Genomic DNA, 13,250 nt, shown 5'->3' with positions numbered 1-13,250 from the left:
GACAAAAGGCCGGGGGTGCCAGAATATGGTGGGGGTGGCAGCAGCCATGATGGTGAAGCTCATTCCAGTGGCCTATTTTTCTCCCTATCGTTTCTTTCATTAGCCACCCAGCAAGGGAATGGCGGGCTAGCCCATCCCCTCATTATTTTGTCCACCAATTGGGCCTAGTTTCAGACACACCAATTTTGGATCACTGATTTCGGGCTCCATGTTTTTCTCATTTACCAAGCATGATCTTAAAAGTCCGAGTTACATCAGGAGCCTTTTTTTGGGGGTGGGGGTGGGTGGTGGGGGACTAATTCAATCTGTCTCCCTTTTGTACCATTTCCATCAACATTTGTTATTATAGATTATTGTGATATTTTATGAAGTTTCTTACGCTTTTTACAGTTGAGTTTACAATTATGGTAAATCTGTAGGCCTTCCATGATCGAGAGGTTCTGTCCATTTGCTGGATCAGGATATTTATCCAAGAATCCTTTGTCCATTGGTCTCTAAAAAAATCCAGTTTGAACTAGTATATGGAAAACTCCCAAGGCAGTGGCTTCAAAGGGCAGATAACCAGAGGAGTTAAATTAGCATCCCCGTCCTCCTACACCAGATACACACATTTCCACAACAACACATGCACAGTTGCATTTTTAATGCAACTGACGCCAAAGGTATTAAGCCTAATTCAATAAGGTTTAAATTAATTCAATAAGGTTTGTTCAGGATATAGTCAGTCTGTCACAGCACTCATTGTCATTATATTTATAATGGGGGAACCTCCCTCAACTGAGATTTTGAATACAGAATCCTAAATGAACCAGAATGTTGTTTCTTGATACTTTGAGTGAAATAAAATAATTCCATATTTTATTTGGCAATTTAAATAAAATGCAAGTTGTAAATCAAATCATCAAGCTCTGGTTGATATCACAAGATTAAGGAAGTCCAGCAGGACTAATTTCTGAATATAAGCCATCTCTCTAAAGCTAAATTACAAACTTGGGTGCCAGAGTCATCTCACCCAAAGTGTTTCCTATGTATAGATAAAGCATTTTTGTTCCCCTTGCCCCAAGCAGTGAGACCTGTTAGGTACATGATGTACAATGCAGTCTCTGCATCACAGATCATTTCTTACACAATTACCTTGATTTAAAGGGACATTAAAGTAGATTATGCCCCAGGTTTGGCCTTGGTCACTGAGATGGAGGATCAGCTGAGTGAAAGATTCTTCAAGTTACTAGAGAACAGTGTTATACCTTCTTCTATAAGAAAAGCTACCCTGGAAGCATCTCTGTAGGTACACAATGCTATGGATAACACAGGTATAGATTCGTTCTTCCACACAGTGAGTGCAGTGTCATTGCTTGCTCCCACCACCACTGATTTAAGTGACCAGAATAGCATTCTCAACTTCGTCCTGTACCTCTCACAAATTGGCTTGTTCTTTAAGTAGACCAAAAAAGATTCTACATATCCCTTTACAGGGTCTTCTTGTAAGCACCACACTTAATGGGTAACAAAGATTGATTTACGTTAGTACATGCAAACATTAACAAATAAACAGGAATGCGAGAGAACACAACATTAACAAGCATTCAGAGAGTTTAAGGCCACAATGCACGATTAGGTCGTATAGTCTGACCACCTCTATGTCACAGGCCATTACATTTCACCCAGTTACCAGTCTGTTGAGCCAAATATCTTGTGTTTGACTAAAGCATATCTTCTAGAAGGCATTCAGTATTCATTAGAAGACGTCCAGAGATGGAGAATCCACCACTTCCCTTGGTAGTTTGTTCCAGTGGATAATCACCCTCACTGTTGAAAATGTATTCCTTATTTCTAATTTGACTGTATCTGGCTTCAGCTTCCAGCTGTTGGTTCTTGTGATGCTTTTTGCCAGTAGATTAAATAACCCTTCAGTTGCTGGTATTTTCTCCCCATGAAGGTACTATATACATAAACAAACCCCAACATTATTACTACCATTAATCCTGCTTCCTGTCAAAGATCTCACTGACTGACAGATTTATCTTCACTAATTTACACCTGCAGTAGTTATTCTTCCAACTGAACTCTAAACTAAAGCAGATCTTTGCCATGTACTCTCACCAACTGCATTCTTGTACTAGTAATGACACTCACGGATCTCTAGTTCTCCTTATAGCTCTTACTCTGGCTTCAGGGCACATATTTCAACTTTTTTTGACTAATTTTACTCAAGTCACCATCTCCCCAGTCTAGGATTTCCAGAACCCAGCTACATACAAAATACCTCATGGAGGATTTACTAGAGCAATTCCTTGCACCATCAGTGTCTTATGTTAATTTAGAGTTCAGTTTTTTCACCCACACCCTGTCCTAATGACCTATTTTGGTCATACGTCTAAACTTATTTAATTCTGAGAGCTTGATTTAGATTTATAAAAAAAAATCTAAAATGAGTTCATAATAGTGTTTTGGCTCAACTATGATTATGTTCTCTTTAATCTCACTGACAGCATAAATCAAATAGTAAAAAAGCCAACATCCTACTATATGCAGTTCATGCTGATTCCAATACTGCTGCTATGGAAAGTGAAGCTTTTGCTATCATTCAGTGAAGTCAGTTAGGTCACCTGTCCAAATCAGAGTCTTAATTGAAAGTGATATTATTAATTCCTGTGGCACTGGAACACTGAAGAGGGCTCTTGGAAAAGGATATAAAGTGAAACAATCCTACACTTGGCTAATTTCTGGCATAATGTAAACTGAGAAATGGGAAAGACATCAAGCAGCACATCGCTACCGAAACTCACATAGTATTCAAAGCTGTTTCTAAAGCAATGGAAGGGGTCTAAATTAAATCATTCCACTTCATTGCAGTGAGAAACCTCAAAGATGCTTCAGTGTCAGACTATGCACAGTGACAGAAGGAAACATTGGTCCAACATGACAAACCCTTTAACAGTTAGGCCATACCTACACTTACAAGCTTACAGCAGCACAGCTGTACCAATACACTGTAAGAGCGCTTGTGTAGCTGCATTATGCCGATGGGAAAGAGCTCTCCCGCCGATATAATAAAACCAGCTCAACGAGTGGCAGTGGCTATGTCGGCGGGAGAGCGTCTCCCACCAACACAGCACTGTGCACACCAGCACTTATGCTGGCAAAATTTACGTCGCCCAGGGGGGTGTTTTTTCACATCCCGAGCAACAAAAGTTTTGCCAACTTAAGTGCTAGTGTAGACATGGCCTTAGTCTGTTACTTAGAGACTTTAGTCTCTCAGAAAACTGTTATTGCTGCTAATTATAAAGGAGGTGGAATCTGATTACAAATGAGGAACCTTATTTGAGTAAATTGGGGGAGAAAGATCTAAAAAAGTTAATTCATAAACATACTGGTTATTAGTGGACTCCTCACTCTGGATAGATGCCTAAACTAATTGAAGATTTAGCTCATCAAGTCATCTTCAAGCAACTACACAGGGTGAGTGATCCAAACATTCTAAACTAAGTGGAAGATGAGCTCAAAAGTTACACAATTCAAACAAAGATTTCTTCAAGAGCTTCCATCCGGTTTCATGAAGTTAATCAAAAACTACAGCACATAATAGTACAAGCTTTACAGCATTCACAAGTTATTCTTCAAATACCTGCTCCTGGTTGGCCAGAGAGAAGGATACTACAATACCTTGATATTTGTTCATTTTTTGAGTTTCCCTTATAAGTTATTCTTCACATTCCTGGGGTACTGCCACCCTCTGTGCTATCACCAGAGAGAACTACTTCAAAATAGTTACTCAGAAAGTATCTTGCTCAGGAGTATGGGAATACTTGCTGGAGGAAAGATGGTAGTGCAGATTTATTCCCACACATTTGAAGGAACTGCCACCTGGACTCATGGATTCCTGGTTACAGGTACAGCTGCTCAAAATTGTTTAAATTTTTTTTGCAATTTCCCTCACCGCTTTTTTTTTTTTTTTTTTTTTTTTTTTTTTAAACCATTGAGTTGATGGAATTATTGAGCTTCATAAAGGAAGCTATAAGGGAATTTAAAAAAGGAGACTCTCTATCCTACTAGCAAATTTTAGGCAAAGATGGGGAAATAGTGTGGAATACAAAACAATTATTTAAAGCTTGGAGAATGGTAACAAGGAGAGCTTTCCTTATGCAATACCTATTGCCCTTTCTGCTTTATCTGTTGGGAGAGATGCATACTCCAAGGGCTTGTCTACTGCTTAAATCAATGCAACTTATGTCGTTCAGAAGTGTAAAAAAACCACCCCCGTGAGCGAAGTAAGTTGCATTGACTTAAAGCGGTGTCTACACCGCGCTTTGTTGTCAGGAGATGCTAATTGTTGTTGAGGTAGAGTAGTTACGTTGACAGGAGAGCGCTCTCCTGTCAACGTAGCATGTCTTCACTAGATGCGCTACATCAGCGCAGCTGCAGTGAAGTGTAGTGAAGACAAACCCCGTGAGATAAAGTTTGTGGAAGATTATATATGTAGTTTTGTAGCTTTGACATGCCGCTCACTTGAAATGCATCTGAGATGCTGTCTTGTGTATGCATGTTCCTTTCTAGATCTTCTATTTCCATAAAGTTTTGTACTCTGTAGGCCTAGGAATAGCTAGTGCCTTTTTAAACATTGTATACAAACATCTAGAGTCACCAGAGAATCTTTGAATGCTGACATTTTGTGCAACCAGTTTTCATTGTTTTATGAAAAGCCACTTGATCATACTTTTACAACACATTTAAACAGTGAGTGACTCATTCAGACCAGTTTTAACATCTCAAGAAAAGGAAACAAAACCTGATTTGGAATAAAACATTTCAGTTTTATCTGCTTGATTGCCTTTGAACTGCAGATTAGATTAAAGTTATAGAAGCAAATTTGTTTTAAAAAAATTAGATGACAGATTAGAGTGAGATCTGTATAGTAAATGATTTTAGAACAGGCAACTGTTTAATCTTAAACATGAAAGTGTTTTGTAACTTTAAGAATTCTGCAATTGATGAAGCATAAATAAGTTACCTGCAACTTGGAGACATGGACTCAAGAACATGTTAAGAATCCAAATGAACATTTTGAGAAGCCTGTAAGGACTACATTGCACATAGGTACAAAATTCCAACAGCCACACATAAATTTCTGGTTTTGGAAAAGACAATCCTTAGAGGACTTCTCATTCTACACAATCACAGGGAAGTAGAAAACATTTAGAAGAGCTCATGTGAAATCAGAGCAAAATGAAACAGAAAAGTTATCTGTATTTTCCATACATAAACTTTATTCCACTGGACACCATACAAAATATTAAACTTAAGAGGAAAAAATGAAAATATTAATTTGACATCATCAAGAAGTAACAATTTTAACATATGAATTGGTCTGCAACAACAAATACATGAGAGGCACAAACTGTGCTACAGCAGGTCTAAAAGAAGTTTCACTGGGTTTTTTTTGGAAAAGTTAAAATTTTCAAGATTACTTTTTAAATTTCAATTTACAGCAGCTGACCAATTTACAAATATTTACACAAAATCAAAACAAAAACTTGGCTTATTAGCAGCTTTTCTTTAAGCAGCCATCACTACTACTTTGCATATGGAAAGGAAACATTAAAATAGATATCTGACCTAATCTGTATGAACATTAAGCATTTACATACATTGGTTTACCATGGATTATTTCAACTGTTTTGTAGTAGTTCTGCTGCTCAAAAATTCCAGTTTAGATTATAATTCCTGTGACCTGGAGCATAACAACAACTAGGGTATAATTTCATTTTGATAAATTGTTATTGTTGTTCCATGTAAGAGGGAAATAAAACTTGAAAGTGACAAGTAGAGCAAAAGTGCATACTGCTTTAAGCAGTTGTAAAGCACAGCCTACTTATTTATCAAGAAACGTGCAATGTGTGCTATGCTTTAAGGATACAGCTGGACTTTTATACATTGCTTAGCTCTTCATTTCTTTATTTCAGTGTTAAGTGTGGTTGAATTAACCATTACACAGTTAAAGGTAACAATTTAATATACTCTGATACTTTCCTTAAAATTAATTTAGTCCTGTGGTCTGAAATTTGGGTCATAATAGTCTCCTATACAAGTCAATGGTGCAAGGATTTTTAGAAAAATCCATCTTTGAATGAATGGTTATATTAACAAATGTCATAATAAAATATGCAATCTTTCTTATAAATATTTCCTTAACAAAAACTTGAAAGAGAAAACACTTCATAAAAAACTATGGGAAAACTGCATCTTGGTTTTGATATTGTTCTTTATATTTCAGCAGACTCCAGTAAGAAGAAGAAGAAAGAAGCCAATTATCTTTTCTGTATAGTTGCTCTTACAGGTAGTATACAGTTCAAGTCTCTCTTGTCTCGTAATCTCTGCCATGACTGAGGAAAAAAAGTTACAAAGTTTTTAAAAAGCTATTTTCTTCTATATCACCACCTCCTTTAAAACTGAAAGAGGTAAACCCCACACAGATCCACAAAGTTTTAAACAGTTTTGTTTTCCTCACAAATTTATGAACAGCATCAGGTACTTATTTCTTTAAAAAGATTGCTTACAGTAAGAGGGAACCTGTAGTAAGCCAGACAAAATAGCGTGCACTGTTGAGAACAAGGGCTAGTCTACGCTAGAAGTGCTACATCGCCACTGTAGCGTGTCTGGTGAAGACGCTCTAGGATAACAGGAGAGAGCTCTCCCGAGCGTAAGAAATCCACCTCTGTGAGAGGTGGTAGCTATGTTGATGGGAGAAGCTTTCCTGTTGACAGAGCACTGTCCATACTGGTGCTTAGATTGGAGTAACTTACGTTGCTCAGAGGGACTTATTCACATCCCTAAGCGACATAAATTACACCAAAATAAGTGGTAGTGTAGACCTGAACTAAATAAGTATATTTTCAGGAGACAAAGACAACTTGTGAAGGTGGGGGTATTAATATATTTTAAAAGAACTAAGTTTCTTATAATGTTCTGGCTTAAAAATGGTTAAGTACCTTGACATTTCTGATTTTGGAGACATAGGCTAAATATCTGAGGAGATATCCCTTGCTACTTCTAAAAAAGAAGGATGTGTCCTTGAAATTGGTGACTTAAATTATATTATCTCTATTTCTGTCCTGGGTTACAGGAGTAGAGTAAGGGATAAGGTCTTTAAGGCCCTGATTTGGCAACTGACTTTATACAGGCAAACCTTGTGCCAGTGTAATCAGTGCCTTTCAAGTAAACATTTCACAGGAACAATGGGCTGGAGCGATTGATTAACTATCCTCTTTATAAACAGCCCTTAGTCTTCAGATATGTTATCAGGGCCTCTCCTTGGGTCTTCTTTTTGCAAGACTAAACACACTCATTTTTAAAACTTTCCTCATACATCAGGTTATCTTTTTAAGATCTTTCATCCTTCCTCAGAGAACATAAAATACCTATGAAATGTGACAATATTTTAAAAAACAAAAATATTTTACTAGTGTTTGTGACACAGAAAGATATTCAATTTTAAAGGACTAATTCTGCTTGTTTCTTGCATTAGAAAAATCTGATCTTCACTTCCTTCTCTTTGTTGGAGAAACATGAACAGTGATACCTGCTGTGAAAAATCTCAATGAACCCACAGTACAAGTGCAGCTATAGGTACTTAATTCCAAACAGATATCTCACATACAACGCAAACTCTATGATGGGGAATGGGGGCAGGAGACAGGAAGTGGTCAGAATTTGCAGATTAAGCCCTCTAAGGCCCAAATCTTACATTCTAAGTAAAATCACCATCTCTCCCTCAGCTGGAAATAGGGAAAGTTGCAGGTCAGATAACAGTCATGTCTCACTACAGTTAATGTTCTCCTAAGATTGTGTCAATGAGCCCTTCTTGCTGAAGAAGTGTACCTGATATTTAAAGTGTGTACAAAGAGCAGAAAGACAATTTGTAAATTACTAGAGGCCATATTTACCCATGATAGAAGGAACAGTAAAGAAACTATTTTTTGTTTGTTTTTGTTCTATAGGTCCCTTTCAGATTTCCATAAGAAACACTATTGAATTCAGGAAAAGTTGAAAGTGTTCTACCCCCAAAACATTAATAAGAAAGTCAGGCTGAGACTTTCAAAGCTGACTAAGGGATTTGGATGCCCAATTCTCATTACGATTTATCTCTGCCTTGGAGTCCTGAATTTAAACACAAAGACCATTAAGAAATTTTCATTTTAGGTACCCACTTCAGCGTTAGCCCTGCCCTTGCGCACACACGCGCGCACACCCCAAACCAAAACATTCTTACTTCATATTTCTCTCCTTCTACATATATTGGGATGAATTCCTATTACGCAGATTCTGAAGTGTAAGGCAAACATACCTCAGGCCACCACTGTAGTACACAAATCCACTGACCCTCTCTGTTTTCATTTTTTATTCCAGAAACTTTCTTGCAGACAAGAGGGCTACAAGAATTAATGTGATGTATTTTTTACCTTTAGAAATTCATCCTTGATAATGTCAAACTTCTGCTTTTCATGTACAGCCCTAGCTGTGTTTGTTCCATCAAAAGGCTCTGCAAGGTTAAATGTAAAATTTAAGTGTTAAAAAACCAACCTTTGCTTTATCTTCACCTAGTAAACTACTGTGAGAGAAGCAGAGGATGAGTCAACATATTGTCACTTTCTATGAAGGCTTTTAGCAACTGGCTGCATTTTCCCTTTCTGACATGTACTGTGCAGGTAACTCTCATACCGTAAAGACACAACACTAATATTCTGCAGTTGCAGTAGAGATTGTTGGAGTATTACTCTTTTAAATCTAGATAGATGGCATTGTCAGCAGGAGTATTAATACAGGTCTTCTACCACGTGCTTTCGTGCACTGTACAAGTATTTCAAGTATTATAAAAGTCAGCAGTCTATTCAAAGTCTCAGAACAAGGAATAAAGCAGCCACATCCTTAACTAATGCCTTTTGTCAGTTCATAGACCATATATTTCTATCCCATTTTAAATATTGCTAAATATTCTAAATAAGGAAGGTCCTGTTACAATCAATAGTGTGTATTATACATCTAAATATGACTGTGCAACTGTTCTGAAAGGTCCATGTGCAACAATATACTTATATCAGATCTACAAGCAACTACTTTATCTTATTATACAGTATCTTTTGAGACAAAATTATACAGACTGAAGTGGTAAAATATGTTATTTTCCTTATACCTGAATATATAAAAACCAAAAGCCCTGTAAAATATTTAAGAAAACCCATCTTTCAAAAAATCTCTATTCTTCCTACTATTTTTGTCTTTTTCCAGTTAGCAATGTATAGTTTTTCTCATTTGCTTCTAATGGACTAGAAACCAACACGACTCTGGCCTATTATTTGTCATCCGCATAATCAAGATCAGTATAGTATTCATAAATTTGTACTCCCCTCTGCAGTAGAGCAAATATACCATAGGGTTACCATGCACAGGCCGCCTTTCAATTTCATTGCAAAACAAGTTTTAAGAATCCAGTCTTTTTACACTTTTCCAGAGGACAGTTTAAGTACATTATGGTGTATTTCAGGGGTCGGCAACCTTTCAGAAGTGGTGTGCCGAGTCTTCATTTATTCACTCTAATTTAAGGTTTTGCGTGCCAGTAATACATTTTAACATTTTTAGAAGGTCTCTTTCTACAAGTCTATAATATATAACTAAACTTTTGTTGTATGTAAAGTAAATAAGGTTTTTAAAATTTTTAAGAAGCTTCATTTAAAATTAAATTAAAATGCGGAGCCCCCTGGACCAGTGGCCAGGACCCAGGCAGTGTGAGTGCCACTAAAAATCAGCTTGCGTGCTGCCTTTGGCACGTGTGCCATAGGTTGCCTACCCCTGGTGTATTTCATACTTGTAAAGGTACAATAGCCAATGACCGAGCCCTGAGGCAAAATACAGTCCTAGCTAGATTAGTCTCCTTTTAATATGTCACATTCTGGGTCGTAAACTAACTTTATTTTTAATGGTTTAGGAATCCTTTTAATTTTAGTGGATGTGAGCATAAGAGTTTTATGAAATACATTAATACATAAGATGTGCTGGAAAAAAAACAAAAACCAAAACTATAAACATCCATGTATAAATTGAGCACAATATTGGTCACAGTTTTGTATTTCTCATATGCATTTTTAATTACAGAGCAATGATGCAGCTGTGATTTTCCAAAGTATTCATTTATGGCCTGTTTTTACAATCCTTATTCAAGAAAAGCAGCGTGGCAGGGTGGACTAGGTCCAGAGGCCCCTGCTGGAGGCCTCACAGTCCTGCCTCACCCCACCCCAAAAAAGAGCAAAGGAGTAGTCCTCCAGGCAGCCTAGAGCAGCTGCAGGGGAAGCAACCAATCAGAGGGGCTGCTGGAGCAGCCAATCAGGGTCCATATAAAAAAAAGCAGTCAGTTGTTGCCTGGAGCTGAAAGAGGGAGGACTGGGTTCCTGGTTGGCTGGAAGAGCAGCAAAACCACAGACAACTCAGTGTGGGCAGGTGTGAGTCCAGGGAGGGCTGCCGAAGACCAGGGGAGCTAAGAAGGAGCTCCTGGCAGGCTGCGGGGACCAAGGGAGGACTGAGCCCAGAACCTAGCCAGACCAAGCGAGGGTACCGCGATGGGCCCTGTTGGACTGTTATAGCGGGCAGTTTCTCTGGGTAGGATGCCTTGGCGAAAGGTAAAGACTGTATACCCTGGAAGGGGTTTGTTTGTTCTTTTCCACCTACAGTGTGTGAGATTCAGCCAGAGGGCTGAGTCACTGAAGACCTGACAATGAAGCCATCAACCAAAGGGTGGGTGGGAGGGGTGAATGCTTGCGAGAGGTGGGTGCCACCCCATTCCAAGAACTGAGAAACGGCATGTTCACACTCGACCAGAAGGGGACACTCGCAAGAGGTGAGAGCACCAGATTACAAGCTCCCATTTAACTCACGGGGATTTTGCCAGTATAGGGACTATAAAACTGGGACCTTTCATTAGCAAAGCCATCCAAATTACACTCCAAATTTAAATGAACTTCAGTACTCGTAATTCACCAGCATAATGGGCTGACTGGTTTTGTTTGGCATGCTTCTAGAATTTTTTTTCCTTCCTAAAAATAAGTTTAAATATTTAACTGGGTACTTACTAGCAGATTTTACTTTACAATGCGACATGCCTTTATACTGGATCAGAATATTGGCGATCTGATCCACAAGATGTTCAGCATTCTAAAATCTAGACACAGAATTTGACACAGTGACCTGTTACTACAGTGAAATGCAAATGCTGATTATATGCTATGTGAAGTAGCATAGTATTTCCTTTATCTGTCTGAAATTTGATGCTGAATGATTCTGTAATATTAGTTAGGAGCCTCCAGGCATTCCATACTGCACCCAACATCATAAAGACTTTAAACAACAAGTGAGGGGCTGCAAAGCCTTCCCAAAGTTGTCAGGAAACTGTCCCAGTGCAGACTCAAACCTTTCCCATGCTATGCTAATAAATGACAATAAAAATTGTATTCTATTCTCCTGTCAAAAGAAAAACACTTGCATTGGAAGAGTGGACAAGAAGAATTTTGCACGACTATGTATGCAACATTTTAATTAAAATAAATCAACTGTTAAGCGTCCCTCAATTTTTTCTAAATGTCAGGAAGTTTTCAAAGGAAAACTCCAGTATAATGTAAATTTTACTCACTAATCAGAAAAATAATTCATTAAAAATGAATGTCAAATATAAAATAATGTTTCAAGCGTAGTGGCAAGGCAGGTTTGTAGAATTTTTTTTCAAAAACAGTTCAAATGCACTGCTGTGTTAAGGGCTCATGGAAATGAGACTAATACTGGCCTGAATCAGGTACAGTGCAGACAGCTACTGTGCGAGCGTCTCTAAAAACATGTGCAGTCCAGTCACTCACAGGAGCTACAACGGGATGGAACATGCTTGGGGATGGCATGGCATACGTGCAGTTAGGTCAGCATTAAGGGCCATGAGGGGCTAAAGCATTCCCAGTGTGGATGGAATCAGTCAGAGCCGGCTCCAGGTTTTTTGCTGCCCCAAGCAAAAAGGGCCAGAGTGCCGCCCCTTGAAAAGTGCCACCCCAAGATCATGCTTAGGGACGCTGGTGCCTAGAGCCGGCCCTGGAATCAATGATTTAAGCTATTAAACTAAGACGTCGCCACTGAGCATGAGCGAACTGAGATTTTTCAAAGGCTTATAACTTGGCCCAATTTGGGCCGATTTTCACAGGAATAGCAAGAGACGCCCTTGACACAAAGGACCCCCCACTCCCCATCACCACCAAATTCTGACTCCCTGCTCCAAAGCATGGAGGTGCTAGATCTTCTCAAAGAAAAGTCTGCCAGAATTTTAACATTGCAAAACAATGTATTTTTCTCTAGCCTTGTTCTTGGAAATGGCTGGACCATTATGGCTGAAACACTAAAAAAATTCAGCCTGAGGCAGACGGACAATCAGAATAGAAAATTTGAATTTGACAAATTTATTAGCAACTGAAAAAAGGATCAGTGTGACAGAGCGTACAAATCCCACACTGGACCCAGGGAGTCCTGCCCCTCCCAACCTGCAGAGCCTGCTCCAAAAGGAGAGGAATCTTAAAAGGGAGTAACTCAGCTCAAAAGGGGGAAGACGACAGAACCAGCCTCGGGGCTCCAGAATAAGGGCACTGAAGCCTCCAGTGAGTCAGATATTGTTGTCTCTCACAGGCCCTGGTTCAGAGTCCAGTTGAGAGGGAGGCAAGGCCCAGGCTCCCCTACCAAATGTCTTTGTTGCAGCATGGGCCAAAGCCTCACGTCACTCTAGTAAGGAGAGGGTAGGACAACAAAAACCTTGAGGTGAAGCTAGGCCACATAACAAGCGTTAGGAACTGGACTGAAAGCCCTTCCCACCGGGAGGTGTGAGACTGAAAACTGGGTGTGCTATCCACTAGTCCACCTGACCCTCTGAGGACATATTAAAGTATCAGGCACCCTTAACACTAGGCAACAGTATCAGCTCTGCCTGTAACACATGTACTGTAAGTGAAGGATAAACTGGGAGCAGTCACCGCATAAAAAAGCATGTGAAGTGAAGCAGGAGGTATTGTATGACAATGGTTTAAAAAAAAAAAAAATCACTCAAAGGAGAGAAGCCAACAAATATTTCCACTTTAGTCACACAGGACTTTGCTACATAGTTGTAAAACCGTAATCTAACTTCTCCACTGAAATGTCATATAATATATTACGTATCTGCATGTATTATTGAAAAT

The 13,250-nt window shown here is 38.8% G+C and overlaps 1 protein-coding gene across 1 annotated transcript in view; it reads right to left on the bottom strand.

Moving 5' to 3' along the window:
* Positions 1 to 5,247: 5,247 nt before the first annotated feature.
* Positions 5,248 to 13,250, bottom strand: part of TENT2 (terminal nucleotidyltransferase 2) — a 72,786-nt gene continuing 64,783 nt past the window's right edge. Inside the window, exons 14-15 of the mRNA XM_054032576.1 lie at positions 8,460 to 8,539; positions 5,248 to 6,383 (exon numbers count right to left, since the gene is read on the bottom strand). Of these exons, the coding sequence (XP_053888551.1) occupies positions 6,309 to 6,383; positions 8,460 to 8,539 (155 nt within the window). The 3' untranslated portion in view covers positions 5,248 to 6,308. The remainder of the gene's footprint in view (positions 6,384 to 8,459; positions 8,540 to 13,250) is intronic.

The sequence above is a fragment of the Malaclemys terrapin genome, chromosome 6 (assembly GCF_027887155.1).
Source record: "Malaclemys terrapin pileata isolate rMalTer1 chromosome 6, rMalTer1.hap1, whole genome shotgun sequence".
Taxonomy (NCBI): domain Eukaryota; kingdom Metazoa; phylum Chordata; order Testudines; family Emydidae; genus Malaclemys; species Malaclemys terrapin.
This window is presented reverse-complemented; position numbering and strand designations above follow the sequence as displayed.